The 18,931-nt window shown below is 37.4% G+C and overlaps 2 protein-coding genes across 5 annotated transcripts in view; both read right to left on the bottom strand.

The window, feature by feature from the left end:
- Nucleotides 1-445: 445 nt before the first annotated feature.
- LOC105929643 (monocyte chemotactic protein 1B) lies at nucleotides 446-3,473 on the bottom strand. 2 transcript variants are annotated; one of them, XM_036125039.1, is made up of 3 exons: nucleotides 3,466-3,473; nucleotides 1,236-1,350; nucleotides 446-1,136 (listed from the first exon to the last, which is right to left on the bottom strand). In XM_036125039.1, exons 1-3 carry the CDS (start codon nucleotides 3,470-3,472, stop codon nucleotides 1,022-1,024), a joined length of 237 nt encoding a protein of 78 aa, XP_035980932.1. In that variant the 5' UTR covers nucleotide 3,473; the 3' UTR covers nucleotides 446-1,021. The 2 variants fall into 2 exon arrangements, with proteins under 2 accessions (XP_035980932.1, XP_012722949.2); XM_012867495.3 differs by lacking the exon at nucleotides 3,466-3,473 and adding an exon at nucleotides 2,522-2,687.
- A 12,515-nt stretch (nucleotides 3,474-15,988) lies between these two features.
- smpd3 (sphingomyelin phosphodiesterase 3) overlaps nucleotides 15,989-18,931 on the bottom strand; it is a 110,871-nt gene continuing 107,928 nt past the window's right edge. For all 3 annotated transcript variants that reach the window (XM_036125034.1, XM_036125033.1, XM_012867653.3), the window contains one exon: nucleotides 15,989-16,820. In XM_036125034.1, the coding sequence (XP_035980927.1) occupies nucleotides 16,719-16,820 (102 nt within the window). In that variant the 3' untranslated portion in view covers nucleotides 15,989-16,718. The remainder of the gene's footprint in view (nucleotides 16,821-18,931) is intronic.

The raw sequence follows: 18,931 nt of genomic DNA, 5'->3' as shown, positions 1-18,931 counted from the left end.
AGGATATCTAATTATCTTATCTTAGGGGTAAAAAATACAAATTCCATTGGCAAATAGTGTTATTTAGCTGCTCAAATCAAGGAAAAATACATAATTTCAAGAAAAATGTACTTACTTTTAATTCCTTTTTGCAGTGTGCCATTTAGGATTCAGATTTTTACTTTGAGGGCACACGTTAGGAGCTTAGATTCACAAATAAACTATTCCAGACAGCAAATTTCTCTTATCTAGTTAGTTGTAAGTGTGATAAAATGGATGTGCTCACAAGAAGTCGTTACGGACCTTTGATCTTATCTAGTAAACAGATTTGGATCTTTGAGCATGACTTTTGAGAACTCAGTTTATGAGTGGGCCATAAGATCTGCTACGATGAATGCTCAAAAGAAAGTGACCCCAGCTTCAGCCCTAGCTTCAACGACAAAAACAACGAGAAAAGGAGAGTTTGTTGAATTTTGAAAGTAATCTAGCTTTATTTTGCATGAATCACGGTTTGCATACAGAAAAAATGGATTACACTTCTGAATGGATTACAACTTTTCCATCAGTCATTCAATGAGTTCAAAAGCATCACTATAAAAAGACTTCAAATAAAGTTAGATAATCAGGCAAATTCCTCATACATTAGCAAGTGCAATAAGTCATAGCTTATATAATCAAGATGACACCACGTGGATTTGGAAGACATCTGTCTTTTACAATAGAAATATACTTTCTCAGGTCAGTTCAATCAAACTCCAAATAATAGAAAAGCTCATAGTGCTGACGGTCAAAGTTTAAATGTTTCATTTAACACAAATACACCTGTTGTTTAATAACAACTATAACAATAAAAAAAAAAAAACTTCATTTATATGAAGATAAATTTATTCCCCTTCATGTCATCCTGGTAGTCTACCATCAAATATCAGAATATTTGGTAAATATCGTAGAAAGAGAGCAGCTGTTTTCTGTAAGAAACTGTAGCATCAAAACCAGCCTAAATGTTCAGGTTAGCTGGTTTGTGGACATATTATCGGCACGTTTACAAGTTGGAGTTGGAGCCTGCAACATTTTTGTTGTCCAGGTAGCTGATGAGCTCCTTCACCCAGGGGGCTGAGGGTTTGACACACAGCTGACGGCCGGCCACTGTGTTCAGCCTGAACATGGACAAAGGAACAGGAGGAAGAGGAGAGCGTCAGCAGATTCAGAGGAAGATTGAGTCTCACTGGTGTAATTCTGTAACAGTGAATACTCACAAGATGCCGGGGTTGGAGCAGCGCTGACTGGTCTTGGTGTAGCTCACAACTTTATTTATTGACACATTGTCATTGAATTTGAAGCAGCACTTCTTCGGGCCAGCTCCACGCAGACCTGCAAACAGCAAAAAACAAAAAAAAGAGGATGAATATCTCAGAAACATATTCAGCACCAGGTTCCACTCTGTCAGTTCCCTTTCTTAATTTCCTGTTAAGCTGTAAAAGTGCACAATCTTTTTCTCATTAAAGAGGTTGTGCTGTTTCCACTCAGAGCTTACTTCGCTGTGAGTGGCCAATATGACCGGAAAATATATATAAGTTCAGTCCATTTACCATTTACTCTGACGTTAAAATCAAAATGCAGATTTGGAAATAAAGCCGTGGTCATATTTAGCAGTGCGTTAAGGTGTAGATTAAAGGTGGTTAAATATTTTTTCAACTTTCTAAACATGTGGGGCTTAAGAAGACAATACATCCTTTCTGTAAATTGTGAATCAATTAAGTTATTGGTGTTTGTGTATCCGCATGTGAGAAATTAACCCTAAAAGCCTTTTGTAAAACAGGGAATGATTAAAAACAATGAGCCAAGGCAGAGTTATAAGCTTTCTAAACTGTAGAAGTAACTAATACTTAACTGGTCATTAGTTTGCCTTTTATAATTAACTAACACAATTTGATTAAACACACCTTCCCTGCCTGTTGTATAATTGTTTTATGGCCACTCACCACAAAAGTCATTAAAGTTGCACACTGCAGTAAATTTGGGTTTAATCGCTTGTGTTTTAATAAACCTTTTGTCACTATTTTTGCATTCAAAAAGGTTGTTCAAAGAATTACTTTTCTAAAAACATTGATCACAGCTGATTCAATACATTGCCGAACCCTTTAACATAAGCTAAAAAAAAAAAGCTAATTTCTGCAGCTAATCAAGCGACTATAGATATCGTATCTTATTACTGGAAGCTAACTTGTAATTCTTACACATAATTTAATATTTAAAAAAATAATCCTGTATCTTTCATAAATACTCATCTCATTCAAAGCAATGCATTAAATGATTTATATGCGAGATTTGACTTTAAACTTTCAATTTGTCCAATTTCAATTTGTTTTTGTCTCCAGAATTTAATAAAAGTAATTTGTATCATTTTCCTTAGTTAGATCAGCAAATCTTAAACTCTCAAGCTTTTTAGATAAACTGATGTGAGAATTTAAAAGCTGATCGACCACAGCCATTAAATGCTTTAAATCCTTTTTTACATTATATTTCAAAGCTATATTCTTACCCTCAGTGAGAGTGACGACAGCCATCAGCAGCACAATCGCAGACAGAGCAAGACGAGCCATCCTGAGCTGAGTGTTTGTTGGTGTGAGGGAGCAGCTGTGAGTTGAAAATCTCAGCTAAGGTCAGCTTGTTATCTCTGATGTTTGGAGAACGTTCGGCCTGCATATTTATACACAGCAAACCGGAAAACACCCAGAATTAATGTCATCAACCTTTCGTAGGGGAATTACCTACGTAAATGGAAAATTATTGGGTCCTTTGTGTCTGCTAGTGCGTACATTTTTTTCACTTCTCTTTCACCAATCTTTAATGAGGAAGAACGTGGTTTCCCTGCCTGACCAAAACTCTAGATTCTCCTGCTACTGCTTACAATTAGGGCTGTTAAAAAAATTTATCTAATTAATTACATACTCTGTAATTAATCTAAATTAATCGCATATAATTTTTTGCTGTGAAAGTATTTAAAATATTTAAATTCAAATGATTCAATGAATAATCAGCATTAGATACATTAAAGTGCTGTTTTCAACAGCAGACAAACTGAACTAAACTGATGCCAATGTCAAACTGAACTCACGTCAACAGGAGAGGTCAACTGAAATAATAATAAAAAAGATATCCTGAATTTAACAGACGTCAACATATTCCATATTCCAATCTACTTTTTAGGCTAATTATACATAATTTAGACCTAGTGCTATTTTAACAAACAAGCATTTTATTAGTTGTGTGATGGCCAAACCCATGGCCACACCTTAAAAGTCTGTACCACACATGCACTTTTCATTTACCAATCAGTATATGCACACTTTAGTTTGCAATAAAACTTTATTCTTAGTTTAAGTACATATGTTCTATTTGTAAGCGCGCACATTTAGTTCACTTTTGTACTTAGTCATTTATCCATATCTTTTTTGTGTTTTGTTACTAATCTTTATTTCTTACCTTTCATGGTGTCTCTCCATGCAACAACCACCTCAGACTACCTGCCTGGATTTAAGATCTCTGAGGAAGATGCAAATAGGCTCTTTCAGTGTCAAAAGACCAAGAAAATATTTTTTTAACCAATAAAATTCAACTCTGGTCCTCATCCTCTGTACTATTCTGCCAGCATTCATCTCTATGTCATGAGTGTCTCCTTCACAGAGGTGCTGCTGTTGTGTTGTGTCTCTGGTTAAAAATTACAACTCATGTTGAACTGAAAATGTCCTATTATGGAGACAAATTAAAATTAATCTCTGGTGATATGGGGGAGCGTCTTGTCAGCGTATATCCTATTCTACAGCTCAAATGTTTTAGGACACCTGAGATGTTAATGTTTGTTGTCTCCATCCACCAATGCAATACAAAAAGTTTCCAAGGAAAGAAAAAGTATTTTTCCGCAAAATGATATCATCAGCATTGCAAATAGGGGGTTTTCAAATCTTAGATTTTGGCTTTTATATTTTTTTTTCTACGATTTTATGTTCCCAAAAACTACCGCCTAGAGTTTATTTCTCTGAAGTTGTATAAATATCCCATGTGAATGTCTAAGCTTTTTTTCTGAACTGTTATTACTATTTTATACTTATTAGTTTACTATTTTATTGTTATTTTTATTAAAGATTTATTTTATCAGTGATTGGATATGTGGTGCAGTGCAGCTGATTCTTGTATCCGAGGCACATTTCTCTCAAGGGAGACTAATGAAGATACTTTGACTTTGGGCTTTTAGACCCCATTTAGACAAATAAATGTGGCTTTGTTTGGATGTAGATGATATTTCTAAATTTGAATTACCTGTAGCTTTAATAACAACTTATGTCTAAATGACGTCTATATGTGTCTCCTGCAATGAAATCAGGTGTGTTGCTCTTTGGGGCTGTTGCAGAAGTCCACTTTTATTTAAAACTCAATTCAGTTCAGTTCAGTGAAATAATGCCGATTCACAACACATGTCATCTCAAGCAATTCTAGGAAAATCAGGCTCAATGTGCACAAAAGGACCACAAGATAAAAAATAAATAAAAAAATACCAGAAATAATCAAGAACCTGTGATTGTTTGACACAGAAGGAACTGATTTTACAAAGCAGGGTTCTTCATAAAATGAAGAACATTAAAGACAACCCTGAGCATCCTCTTCATCAGACTATTGTACAACAATAGTCTGATAAACAATAGTATTGTAAAGTATTTTTGAATTTAATTTGAATTGAATTAAAGTTAGGACATAAACCAGTCTGGGCGTTTGCAGGGAGGTCAACAAGGATTTGTTTGTATTGAATCTGATGATTAAACATAAAAGACAAGATCGCCATATGGTTCAATAATATACTTCAAACTGTGGTTATTTGGGACAACCTTACCACCTCAATTTTTTTAAGATCGGGATGATTGAGGATCATTTCAGGTCACAAAAGGTCAACTTAAATGCCACTGCATACTCTGCAATAACATAGAACAAAAACCTCTGTCATTGCAGTTTTGGTGATTTGTTTCTGATGCATAATCTGGAAAGGACCTTTTGTTGTGTGTTGTGTGAAAAATATGAAGTGGGCCTGTTGCAGTAGGCGGGACTTCCTAGGAGTTCTGCTCTTCAGTTCGTATGAAATATGAAATGTCTCGGCCCAATAAATGCTATTGTTCTTGGTCTTGTTACATTGACTCTATTTTTCTGCCCAGGCCTTAAAAACTTATTTAGAAATGACTTCTGAATCCTGTGATTGGATCCAGGAGTCTTTACGGTCTAATATTAAAAGTATTATTAACTCAAGGGTTCTCTAGCTACTTCCTGATCTTTGTGGACTTGTTTTAGGTTTTCCACATCCTTCCCCACAAGTCAGCTGAAAAAAAAAAACCTGTCAGTTGCATCTAATATTACATATTTGGCTATTAGTTCATGAAGGTCTGTCTGAGATGCACACGTTGTTCTTAGCTCAATGGAGCTACACAGGGGTGCAGTTGTTTGTACTTTTGTCTTGAAGCAATAAGATCCTGGGTTTGAATCCCAGCTTTGGGGATTTCTGCATGAAAATTGCTTTTTTGTACCATGCATGCATGAATTGTTTCGTATCTTCCCACAGCTCACAAACATGTTGAGTTAATTGGTGTCTCTTAGTCACCTTTAGAGCTGCAAGTCGTTAGGTAATTGTCCAGTATGTCTGCACTAGCACACCTGCCAATGAATAAACTTTTTTTTTTTCCAGACTCTCCTTTTTGCAGTCGTGTAAAGCTTCAGTTATCCACATGTTCATGAACTCTGAGGACCACGAATAAAGGGCTAAATGAATCATCCATCCTAACAGACATTTTCTCCTGCCCATTTCTTAGAAGGTGGAGGCGGGGCCTGCATCTCATTGGGCAAGAGGCACCCTGGACATGTTGCCATCCTAAAACAGAGCAACACAGGGCAGGAAACCAAAGGTCCACTCACACCTAAGGTTGATTCAAAAGGTCCATTAACCTCACTGACCTCATTGTTTTGTCTGACCATCAGATGTTCAAGGAGCTGCTGCCTATCCTAGATTTCCCCCCCTGAATCATGTAAACAGTGGGCCATTTCTTCCAGCGGCTTAACTTAGTCTTTTTGTTTGTTTTCATTTCAACATTGTGTGCAGATGTAGTTCAGATAGAAAATAAAAAATTACTACTTCCACACATTGAAGAACAGAAAGGAAAACTCAACCATGAAAGCAATTTCTCTTTTCTTTCTTTCTTTCTTTCTTTCTTTCTTTCTTTCTTTCTTTCTTTCTTTCTTTCTTTCTTTCTTTCTTTCTTTCTTTCTTTCTTTCTTTCTTTCTTTCTTTCTTTCTCTAAATACACTAGGAATGTTCAATAACTGTTAAAATCTGATGACTGGTTTTCTCCATAGTCGTTTTGTGCTTCTATTTCAAAGCAAACGTCCATTTGCTTCTGATTTCAGCCTGTTTGCTGTCGAGATGACCCGGATAACTGAGAATTTGCACAGGCATGATGAAAGACTTCTTTGGGAGTTTTTGTTTTCTCTCCTACAAGAATTGCCAATCCTCCCCTAATCATGTGCTAAGTACTTTTTTGTGATTTTTGCTCAATTTTTTAGAAATTATTCATCGCTTGTTGGGAAAAAGAAAATGTTGCCAGTGGTAATGTTTGCAGTACGTGATTTATTGTTTTCTGAGATTTTGAGATTTCTGAGTTTAGTTAAGTTCTGTAACTGTTTCTCATATTGCAAAAGTGACTTTTTCTAAATAGTCCATCTCCTTTAAACACCAGCCTGTCAGTTTATAGGGTTTTCATTGTTATACTAATACATTTATATTTCTTCTATCAAAATGGGGCTTTAACCATGCTGTGTGATGCCTCCACACAATGCCACACATAGCAAAAAATAAAAATAAATAAATAAATAAATAAAACAGGATAAATAACAAGAGAGCTTTTTTGAGACATATAAACCAGGATTTACTGTGTAAATGACTCATTTTTTTTTTTTTTTTGCATAAATTACTCATAATATTCCCCCTGAAGAGTTTGAATCAGTCAAACGTAAAAGAAACCTTGCTGCAGGTGTTGATAAACACATCCTGAGATTATAAGTTCAGTCATACCAGAACAGACTTTTTTACGGTTTGGGAACCATTTTTAAGGTTTGATTCTTAAAGTGAAAGGTGAGTATTAAAATAAATCTGGGTTGCATTTCAGCTATCGCTTTTACAACGAAACAAAAGAAATAAGAAATTTCCAGACCACTTGACTTGGTTGTGAGTAATGGCAGAAAACTGATCGGTGTTGGGATGTTTCTATCAGTATCTGTTCAACATGGTTTATACCATGGTCTGAATACTCGATTTTGATTGGCTGCTGGGTGTTATAGGACACATATAAAAACGTTAGCTGGTAACGGCAAGACAGCTGATGCTCGTTAGCTTGGCAACGTGTCACAACGAGAGATATTAAGTGGTTTGCTCAGCTGCTTCTTGTGAAAAACGCATGATTTGAATGGTGAAAAAACCCATTAAAATATTATTAATAGATTTCTTTCTTTCATAAGTGACCATGGGATAAGTAAATAATGCCCTATTAAGTGTCCATTATTAAAAATTAATGGACTTCGCGGATGCAATGGTTCGACACAAAGCGGAGGACAGTTCAGGCCTCCGTGTCGTCCATTGATTTCTGATTATGGACACCTCATCGGGTATTATCCTGTACGTAAACTTGGCACCAGCTTTAGTTAAAGGATGGAAATCACCTAACATCAAGAAAACCCTACTGGAACCCTTGATTTTGTATTCTTTCTAATGAAACAAAAGATATTCAGCAACATAGTGATGCTGTTCACACGTACGCAATTTTTACATTTTCCCTTTTTCCAGTTGAATTGTACAGGATACGTTGCATTTAGGACGGAGCAAGGTATGAAATTATTTAAAAGCCTTTTAGTTTTCCCTAGGGACATGCAATTGTACCGGTTACTGTTAGAACTAGAATGTCTGTAAAAGTTTAGACGCCTTCAAATGTGTTGGTTTGTGTAATGGAGAGCTTCAGCTGCTCGTGTGTTTTTTAATTAGTTTTTGGAAGTCTGCTGGCCCGGATTTGACTCACATCATCCATGTGCGTTTCCGTCACATAACGACATATATGGGATAAAGGCTGTCTGAAAGTGGCACGGCAGTCCGGAGCTCCTTTCCTTCCCACAATGTTCTTCCTTGAACTCATGAAAGTTCAAGGAAGATGATCAAGGACCAGGAGCTAGAAGATATAATGAGACGTTTTTGGATGAAGCCATTGTCTCTTATTCTCTGTTTGTTTTTCTATTTTTCCTCCCATTCTGCTTCATGCTCCATGGTTCACTCCTCGTGTCTCCTTTCCTGTGCCTGTGTCTTTTCTTATATAAAAAAATGCTTTATCTTGCTTCCACAATGCTCCCCAACATTTTGGGGAAAGGCTTTCTACAACACAAGTTATTACCCATATTATATAATATTTAGCTTGTAAAGACTGACACATTAAAATTAATTACAATGTTTCAACTGAAACAACAATGTTAGTTTGGTTTTACACTTAAATTCACATGAGTGAAACGTTAATGCAAAGTTCTTTTTCACTAAATAAATGCTCTCTGATTTGGTCAACAGCTCTATTTGAGGTTTTGCATGCGTTTTTAGCCATATTGCATGCAAAGATGCTGACTTTTTAAAATGTTTAAATAAAATGAACTGTTTTGCTTTTTAAGGCGAAGAGACAAAGGAATCCTCCAGAATGAGTCATACTGAACCTTGTGAACAACCCCTGTTGACATTTCTACGTGTTTGTTCTGGTTGACTGATACGATTCTTACAGTGAAACTGTATGGGGAGTTTTTCACACTCTGCACAGTATGTAAATTTAAATACATAGACATCTCCCCCGTTCATGAAAAGCAGAACTTCTACTCTTCTCACTTCCTCTTTAAGTATCCTTAAAGAATTAAGAAAAAAAAAAGTTTTTGTGTCTTGAAATAGACATTTAGATAGTGCCTCTTGTGTACATCTGACACAGTGGTGTTTGTGTTTAATGGCATTGAAAAAAAGAGGAAATTAAGAGACACAGCTTTGGTGGTGCCCTTTCACTTTGCTCACACTGTGATGCCTTACCACTTCTTCATTTCAGAGTTAACGTCATGTGTGGCTGCTAAGCTAAATGATTATTTCCACTCATACCCACATGCCCACAGCCCTCAAAATTCAGTCTTCACGATGTTGAAATAATGACACGGACACAAAAAATAAATAAAGGGAACTTTCTTTTGTTGTTGTTTTTTTATCTTAGAAAAACAGAAGAAAATAAGCAGTTTGTTGACGAAAATCAGAATGAGAAAACCAATTGATACCCCCGGCCATATTACGGGGGATCAAGTTAGACAATCTCATAAATAGACAATCCCCACCAAAGACAAATTTCATAAAAAAAAAACATGAAATTATAGAAAAGTCAAACCAGGAAAGGATAGCAAAGTGAGGCATCAATTCTACTGAGATTACAAGCCTGAAGCATTATTACAGAACATGCAGCTATGCAAGCTTGGAGCTGAACTCCTCTAACAACTTTATCCTACTTTGACATGAAAAAGGGCACATTTGATTTAAAATCCCAGTTTTCTCAGGCATGCTGTCAGAACCCAATCTACATGTTTGTGGACACAAAACTTTAATAAATCCTTTCCTAAGTGCCAATGTTGAACTTACATCTAAATCTTTCTAAACTATAACTTAAGTCGCTCTCTTGCAGCAGGACACATGAGATCTGTTGGATATCCCTGCCCCAGTGTGGCTTTTGAGGAGTTGTACAGGGAGTATGGATGGCTAATTCCAGTTGCTTGATTGTCGTGAGCAACAGTACCAATAGGAAAACTGATATTTACTGGCAAGAGTTGGACTCATCTGAATCAGACAGCACCCTTTCTGAAATTCTGTAATTTGATCATAAATGGCGTGTTTAAGATCAGATTTTGATAACACACCAGGTACAAGACAACCATGAAAAAATTAAAATCTTTTGTACATGTTTTTATATTAAAATGGACCAGCAGATTTTAATAAGAAAACAAGTTATTCTTCAAATGAGATCATTATTGTACATCTGGCAGCTCACAAATCCAACGCTGACCTATAACTACCAGTTATATGTGACAACATTCTACTTTTCCACTTTTAATGCTCTGATATCCATGTATGCAGATGATATAATTATTTTTCATTAAATTTTCATAGTACATAGGACATGGTTTGGGCTGGGTGTTATTTTAATTGTTGTGCAAGTTCAAGCTGCGAAAATTCAATCTAGGAAAATATGTGAATAATCCTACAATAAACAAACAGGTAATTGAGTAATAATAACACTTAAATTAAAGAAACAGAATGGAAAAGAAATTAAATTATTGAATCTATAGTTCTTTGGTGACATTTAAGATTTTTACAGAAGGCGTTGCCTGATGCTATTTCAAGACTTTGGGAAAATTTATGTTTTTCATCACTGGTGATATTTTACATGTTTAAATTGTTGTGTTTTTTATATATTTTTGGTGCATGAGAACGTCCCAGAATTACCGTATTATGGCTTAAATCTGTTTCTTTGATGTTTGATGAACTTTTAATTGGGAAACAATTTTTTTGTAGATCTCTAAACCTAATATTACATAAAAATTAATAAAAAATACAATGGATAATTCCTTGATAGAAGTTAAATAAGATCCTAACATTGGCGTCCAAGCCAGTTCTTTTAGAGATCTTTGCAATGCTCTGTATTCTCTGTTGTTTTTTAAGGGCCACTTTGTTTCCTTTCTTATTGCTGTTAACTACTTGGTTTCAAGCAACTTTTCCCACTTTAGAAAATGTATCATGTTTCATTTTAATGTATAATTTGTGTGACATTGATTGAGACTGGAGATGCAAACTTGCAGTAAACCACAAAGGTTTTGCTTTCAAGATAAAAGAAAACGTTTTTCCAGCTCAGCAAACACAAATCTATCTAGGAACTAAATGTTTATATAGTTTTTAATTTGCCAAAATGCTGGAAATGAAACTGCTCATAGCATATCACTTTGTTTTTCTTTTTCTCTACCAACTAATTCAATTTTAACACTTGGGTTGCTAAACCTCATGGTCCCACCACATTGCCTCTGTGTGTTAATACTGAATCATTTCCTACACGGAAACAACTTGAAGAACAAAAGGCAGCAGGATCAATACAAATACTACAATATTTTAACTTTTATTTAACTAGTTACGTTGTGTCACTGTTGTTATTTGGGTTTTCCCAGTATCACATTTTTTGTGTTAACAGAAATAGTAAAAAATAATTAATATGAATAAAAGTTTCTAAATCAGGCCAGCCAACATCTTATTTAACAGTTCACACTGTGGAAGTTTGTAATTCACATAGACTTGGTTAAGATGAAAGTACATAGTCTTCCTAATTCTTGGGCCTTCAATATCAAGAAATGATAAATGTGTTGGTCTTTACAAGGCTTAATTATTATTTTTTTTTATTCCAACACAAAGTGCACAAAATCCACCCGGTCATTAGATAACAAACAAGCAAGAATTCAGACTGAAAAAAAGCTCAGTATGAAAACAAAGTATAAAGTTGCTGCTGCATTTCAGAAAGAAACCAGCAGCGTGGAATAAAACTCCACCTCCGCGAAAAAACAGAAGCGTTGGCAGTTAGCTGCTGTGGAGCACGCATCATCTGACGGTGGAAAGACATCAGCTTGGAGCCTGGAGAAACCACTGCTGTAAACGGTAAACTTCAGATTGTGCAGGCCTCAGCTAGCAATTGTTAAATTGTTAAAAGTAATGGCGGGACATTGGAAAGAGAACTGAAAAAATGGTGGCTTAATTGGAAGGCTTGCCAGGGAAAAGCTTCCGCTTTCTTAAAGGAATGCGACAGCGCGACTTAAGATTTGCAAGGTTGCATCTGAATGGACCATGAAAAGCTCCAGAGATTTGGACAAATTAGACAAAAGTAGATATGTCCAGCCACAGAGTCATGTCAGGAGAAAACAAAGCACAGCACACCAGAACTTAAGCCTTGTACAAGCTGTCGAGCACGGTGGCAGAGCGGTGATGATATGGGTTTGTTTTGCAGCCACACGACCTGGGCACCTTGAAATTAGTGAGCTGAACATGAACAACGCTGTATACCAAAGCCTAACGTTTAAAACCTTTTAGAACCTGTTACCTGTGTGCAGCAGGACCAGGATCATTATACTGTGTCCTGATGTTTAAAACCCTAAACCTGAAAGAAGGTGTACTTTGTTTTACCATGGCTGAGGAACTATCCAAGGAAAAGAAGAAGAAGAAGAAAAACAATTCTGGGATCAGAGCAAAATGTTTTCTTTCTTTTTTTTTTTTTTTTTTTTTACAACACACGTGGTGATTTAGAAAATAACATTTTCAGAATTATCACAATATGTGAGTCATAAAGAGACAGAGAGCGTGACCTAGCTGCCAGGTGACCTCTGGACTCCCACTGTAAAACGAGAACATTACTCAACACCTGGTGTGTTTATGACATTGTCATACAGACGCTCGTCGCTCGCATTTCTACAGCCTGTGTATTGTTTATTGGTTTATGATAATTTACTGCGAGGGGACTCCCCTGAAGTGACTCAGAAACATGTGGGTGGTTAACAGTGACTGTAAACATTGTTCGCCATGCAGAACATTGGAACTAATAGGGACCGATCACAGTCCTTATTTACTAACTTACTGCAACCAGTCACGGCTGTCACCAGAATCTGTCCTGAGCGATCAGATAATTAGACAGATAATTAGACGTCTACATGCATCTGAAGCCGTCATGGTAATACCGGGTCTGAACAGGGCCTTCGTGGCAGGCAGCCGTTAGTAAGGAGCCTAAGGATCCCATTTTCTGCTGTGTCTTAACAAAACACTGGCTCATTCCTTGAGTTTCGGGGCCTTTTCACTGCAGAATTCACAGGTCAGTATTAAGCATATTGAGAAACAAAACTTCCCCTAAAAAAGGTCAGAGACAGTCAAAAGGTTTTTTTTTCCTGCAACCTCCTAATTTAACCTGACCAGTGTGTGTTTTTACTGTGGCAGAGATGATCCTCCTGTTGCAGAAGCGTCGATCGATGTCTCGTTGAGACGCTTCGTGTGGGAGAGAAAGGCTTCCGTCAACCTTACAGCGATTACACCCTACAGCCTAAACAGAGTCACTGCAAGTTTCACAGCGAGGTGTAACTGTGAGAAACCTGAGAACTTGTGAAACAAGAGATTCCAATGAATTTGTGTTTCCCTGTTCCCTGACGAGGAGAGGAGAAAGGGCTCTGGTCAGGAATAAAATCTGCTGCCATGACTTGAGACGGTTTCACAAGTGTGAATGCTCTGAAACCGAAGTAAAATCACTTCAGAGTTGTGGTGAGGTTCGTTCAAGTTTGAACTATGTCAATGATCCGCAGGAATTGATAAAGGTTTTCTCCGTCTTTCTTCACAGATGGTTGAAAAAGTTTTAGTAAACAGAAAATGTGAGCTGTGGATAAGCTAACCCCATAATCCCATTCACTGTGATCACAGTTCCAACCAGTTATGCCTGATTTAGCTTATTTGCATACTAAATATCTCCATTTATATATGGTGCATGAGCTCAATTCTAACGAACAATCTCTATTAAATTTAGAATCAAATAAAAACTGGTCAGACTGAATTACTTTTGTTGAATATATTCAACCAATTTAAAATACTGGATTCCGCTTAAAAACGAAACAGAAACTATCTCAAAATTACAAAGATGTCAAGAAAATCTTGCGGGCTGGAAGAAAAATGAGTCAGCGCTCGTTTCCCGTAGTTAAATGTCTGGTTTTGTATTTATGTACAGAGGTTTATTGTATATTTCTGAGTGGATGGTGTCGATATTTTAAACCACTTGATCGATTTTATATCAAATGAAGTTTTATTTTTCTCTACTATAAAGGTAATTTGATTTAAACCAGTTACTGTGTGATGTTCCTTCCTATACAGCGTGCCAACTAGACTGGTTTACAGCAAATCATCACAATATATACATTGGTGCAAAAAGTGTTTGCCCTCTTCCTATATGCTTGTTTTATTTGGCACACTTAGCCATCAAGCAAATTTCAATATCAAACAAAGACAACCTGAATAAATCCAAAAAAGCAGCTTGCATGATGATTTTGAAAGGTATCCGAACTAACCTGGCCCTATTAATAGTGATTTAACACATTTTTGGACAGCCAAGTTTATTTTTACCCAGTCCTAATTACTACCAAACACGTAGAATTGAGAAATACCTTAAATAGAACCTGTCTGACAACTTGAAGTAGGCTAAAGGTTTTCTGAAAAAAAATAAAATAAAACTAGACGAATCAGTCTATAAGTCTGGAAAGGGTTAAAAAGCTATTTCTAAGGCTTTTGGATCCCAACGAACGACACTGAGAGCAATTTATCCACATATAGAAAAAATGTGGTGAATTTGAGGAAGCGGCGGACCTTAAATTACTCCAGGGGCAAAACAAGGGGACTCATCCAGGTGGTCACAAAAACACTGCAGGCCTCATTTTCCACAGTTAAGAGTCTCTTTCTTATGCAATAAGAAAGAGACTCTGTAAAACTACCGGCATGGGAAAGGTTCAATGTTCAAAGCCACTGCTGATTAAAAAAAAAGTCCTAATTTTAATTTCAAACACAAAACATCTTGATGATCCCCAAGACTTTTGGTGAAATACTCTGTGGACTGACGAGACAAAAGTGGGACTTTTCAGGAGGTTTTACATAAAACCTGCGGTAATAAACTTACGCATTTTAGAAAAAAACAAACAGTCACCCACAGTCATACATGGTGAGCGTAGTGTGATCGTTTGGGGCTTTTTTAGGATCTGGATGACTTGTTGATCAACATGTCTGCCCTTCAGTTTGTGACTTCAGGCCGTAGCCCTTGGTTAATGAATGGCTCCGAAAAAAAAAGCAACCCTAAATAGGTCTGTACTTAAATCTGATTGAGATACTTTTATTTATTTATTTTTTAATTGCTTTTTGTTCTTGTTTAATTTTCAGGTCTCTCTTGAAAATGAGATATTGGATCTCAATGAGAATACCTATATAGATGAAGGTCAAATAACTAACTAAATAGAAGAAATACTGTGCCATGACATCAAAGACTTTTACTGTGGTTGAATTAAAGCATTTCTGCAAACAGGAATGGACCATAACTCCTCCAACACTTGAAGGCGGTTGTTACCACGAAGAGAGAGTGGCAAAACCACATATTTGGGGTAGAGAGCAATTATTTTTCCCACGCTTACAGGTTGTTTTGAATAATCAATGAAAACATTATTCAAAAACTGCTTTTTGAGTTTAGCAGGGTTATCTTTATCCTGTACTGAAATTTGGCTGATAAACTGAAAAAAATGTATGTGACAAATAATGAAAAATAAAGGAATCTATTGTGTGTGTGTGTGTGTGTGTGGGGGGGGGGGGGGGGGGGGGGGTCTGTAGCTCCACAGGTTTATAACTAAACACGCTGATACATTGATTTGGTACAGTCACATGATGATAGCGATTAGGTTTTCCTACATGTTATCCTCTGCACAGTAGTTGTAAGTGTGGTTGTGTGCTTTTGTTGTCTAAATCCTCCTCTTCCTGTGCGCACCTTTCTGTGTTTCGCACATGCTCAACGATATACAAGAGTGGGCGTTTCCGGGAGAAAGAAAAAAAAAAAAAGCTCCTTGAGGCATCCAATCTCAAGTCAGTGTGAATCGAGCTGCTATAACAGTGCAGTAAACCTTTTACCTTCATGCATCAACGGAGCTAAATCTAAAAAATATGCTCTCCAAATTCGTACCGATAACATCTGGAAAAACATGCTAAAAGCATCACATTGCATCCAACCTTTACCTTCCCTTAGAAACACATCATTTCATATTAAACAGGCATTATAAGTTTTATAAAAAGTTGGAGCGTCTATAGTAGAAACTCTCATTTTTTTTCCTCTCGTTTTAGTGAGATTTGCTCGTAAGAAAAAAAGACACTTGTTGAGGTTTCGGGAATGACGTGAGGTGGGGGGGGGGGGTTTAGCGTGGTGAGCGACTGACAGCGAAAAACCGGCCGGTAACTTTGAGGGAAGGAGCACAACACAAGGTCACAGATGATCACTGTAAAGGCCGGTCAGCAGCTTCCCTTCAGCTCCGCGATCCTCTTTCACACACTGAACAATGACCATCCAGCTGTCCCTGAAGGTAGAGTCGTAAAAATCAAGAATCGTGCTTGAAACTACGTCCTAAGACAGATCCGATCAAACGAGTGCGTGCGTTGGCTACATGAAACACTTCACTCGAGAACAAAAACCCTCCGGACTGAGTTCAGCTGGGAGGATCGGAGGAAAAGAGCAACAGTCTCAAAAGTCGCAGTGTTGAGTGTGAATCTGTGGGTAATTTACCCAGGAAGATAAAAAAAAAGAAAATTCTGACTTCCTAATTTGAATTCCCCCGGTTTATTCCTCCTCTTCTCTTTTCTCTCTCTTCTTTCTTCTTTAATGCCCCGAGCGCTCTTCCACTGATCACTCATCCACTCGCTGTCCCTCCAATCTTCCCCTGTGCTTCTCCTTATCTGTAAACTCTGAACTTCCTGTTTTCTTCCCAGCCCCCCTCCCCCCCAATGATTCCTCCATGGCAGTAAAATAAAAAAAAATAAAAATCAATTTAAATGTCAGACGGTGGATCTAAGGCTCCTCTTCCCCGGTGGAAACAGCCAGCCTCATGGCCACAGAAAGGTGGTCGGTGAGGCCGGCCAGCTGCGTGACAAAGCTGAACTCCTCGATGTCCTGCAAGAGAAAGACAAAACGCATTCGGGCGGTGAATTTAAAACTGACACGTAAATGTCAATAAAGCAAAAAATTTACAAATCACAACGATAGGAGAAGATATAGAGGGGGAAACAGGAGGAATTAACAGGTAAGCGGATTGTTGTCATCGGGTTCCCCAGAAGCTTAAAGATGCATTTGTTACGTTCATTTTGAGGAATATAGGTTATGGCTAAAGGAAACACAAAAGTCAAATTCTTCGAACATTTAATCAGACCAATAAACAAGTGAAATTAAGACCAACTGAGCAGTATCTCCATGTTTATGCGCTCTTGGTCAGCGGTCCTTTTGCATGAATTATTGCATCGGTGCAGCGGCATGAAGGGACTCAGTCAGCGGTTCTGTGAGGTGTTTATGAAGCCCAGGTTGCTTTGATAGATGTTTTCAGCTTGTCTCTTATCGTCTTAATGACAATATCCCACAGAGTCTCTCTGGGGTTCTGGTCAGGCCAGTTTGTAGGTCAGTCAAGCACAGCGTTATGGTCAGAGATCCAGCCTTTGGGAGTGTGGGTTAGTGCAAAGGAAATGAAAATGAAATCTGAATGTCCATACAGCTTGTCAGCAGAAGGAAGCACAAAGTGCTCTTAAACTTCTTGGTAGATGGCTCTGATGATTTTGGACTTGATTAAACTCAGTGGACCAGAACCACCTCAAATCATCTCCGACTGTGGAAACTTCACACTGGACTTCAAGCAACGTCAATTCTGCTCCTCTCAACTCTTCCTCCAGACTCTGGGACCCTGATTTTCAAATGAGATGCAAACTATCCTCTGAAAAGAGGACTTTGGACCACTGAGCAACATTGCTTCTGACATCACCTCTGATTAATGAGTTGCTCAGCAAAAGGGAGGCACCAGTTGTAGACCATGTGTTGGATAAACCTATGTGTGGTTGCTCCTGAAGCTGCTGTCTACGTCTAGAGAGTCAAACTTGTCTGTGTTTTGCTTCAAAGTTATCTGCAGACATCTCAGTCGCTTGTGGAACTTTTAATAACCACACTTTTTCCTTCCACTCAACTTTCCATGAACATGTTTGGATACATGACTGTGATCTTTTGTGGCCTACCCTATTTGTGGAGAGTATCAATGACCGCCTGTTGGATAACTACCATGTCAAGACTTGCCCCTTGATTTCTCTCATTTATGTAATGTTTTTTTCCATAGGACAAATGCAAAATAAATATTTTTTTATCTTGACGCAAAGTCTGGGTCATAAAAATGTAAAGAAATGCATCTGAAATATGTCACTCTATGTGCGACACATCAAAAATACATTTAACTTTTTAAACTGACTTGTTTATTTAGATGTTTCTGTAATGGTTGTTTTTTTGTAATAGTTAAAAAAACGGGTTGCTGATTTTTTTAATCAAGCAATTTCCTAATGCCCAGTACAGCTGTCACATTGCCATGTGAAATGTGGTGGTTGTGAAGATGGCAGCCGCTAAGGAGGCTGAAACTACTTTCTGGTCGACATCATTGTGAAACACGGCGTGTCATTTAGCAAGTTGGTCCTCAACTGGCCAACCTTGTCGGTGTTAATTTCATATGAAGATTTCTGTAAAATAGGGAAATAAACGTGCTGTCAGGAATATTTTATTTTCTGTCTTGCCTGAAAAGACAGAACGGGGGGATTTCCCCCCCCCCTCCCGCGTAAAACAAAAAGGTTCTTACCCAATAAAGAGCTGTGAAGTGACTTATCATGGGACAGATGCCACAGACCTTATTCCATTAAGTTGGTTTTTAATTTAAACGAGTGTTTTCTTTCATTAACTATCTCTGACAGCAATATTTCAGCGTACACCAGTTTTAGGTTTTCGTTGTCGAGGATTATTTATTCATCAGCTTTCTTCTCAAATCCCACATGAACTGGACACTGTTTATCACAGCAGTGTGAAATTATTTTAAATTTCTAAAATTTAGTTCATACACCGCTGTCGGCTAAATGCTTCTCTTGGATGGTCTGATGGTAGACTGAGGCACTGGTATGTTTTAATCTACTGCTGCTATTTTGTGCCTTTCACTTTCACATCTAGAGGTACATCTGCTCAAAAAGCTCAGATGTTTGCAGAGTTTA

Source organism: Fundulus heteroclitus, chromosome 2 (assembly GCF_011125445.2).
Source record: "Fundulus heteroclitus isolate FHET01 chromosome 2, MU-UCD_Fhet_4.1, whole genome shotgun sequence".
Lineage (NCBI taxonomy): Eukaryota > Metazoa > Chordata > Actinopteri > Cyprinodontiformes > Fundulidae > Fundulus > Fundulus heteroclitus.
Note: the sequence above shows the minus strand (reverse complement) of the source record. Positions and strands in the feature narration are given on the sequence as shown.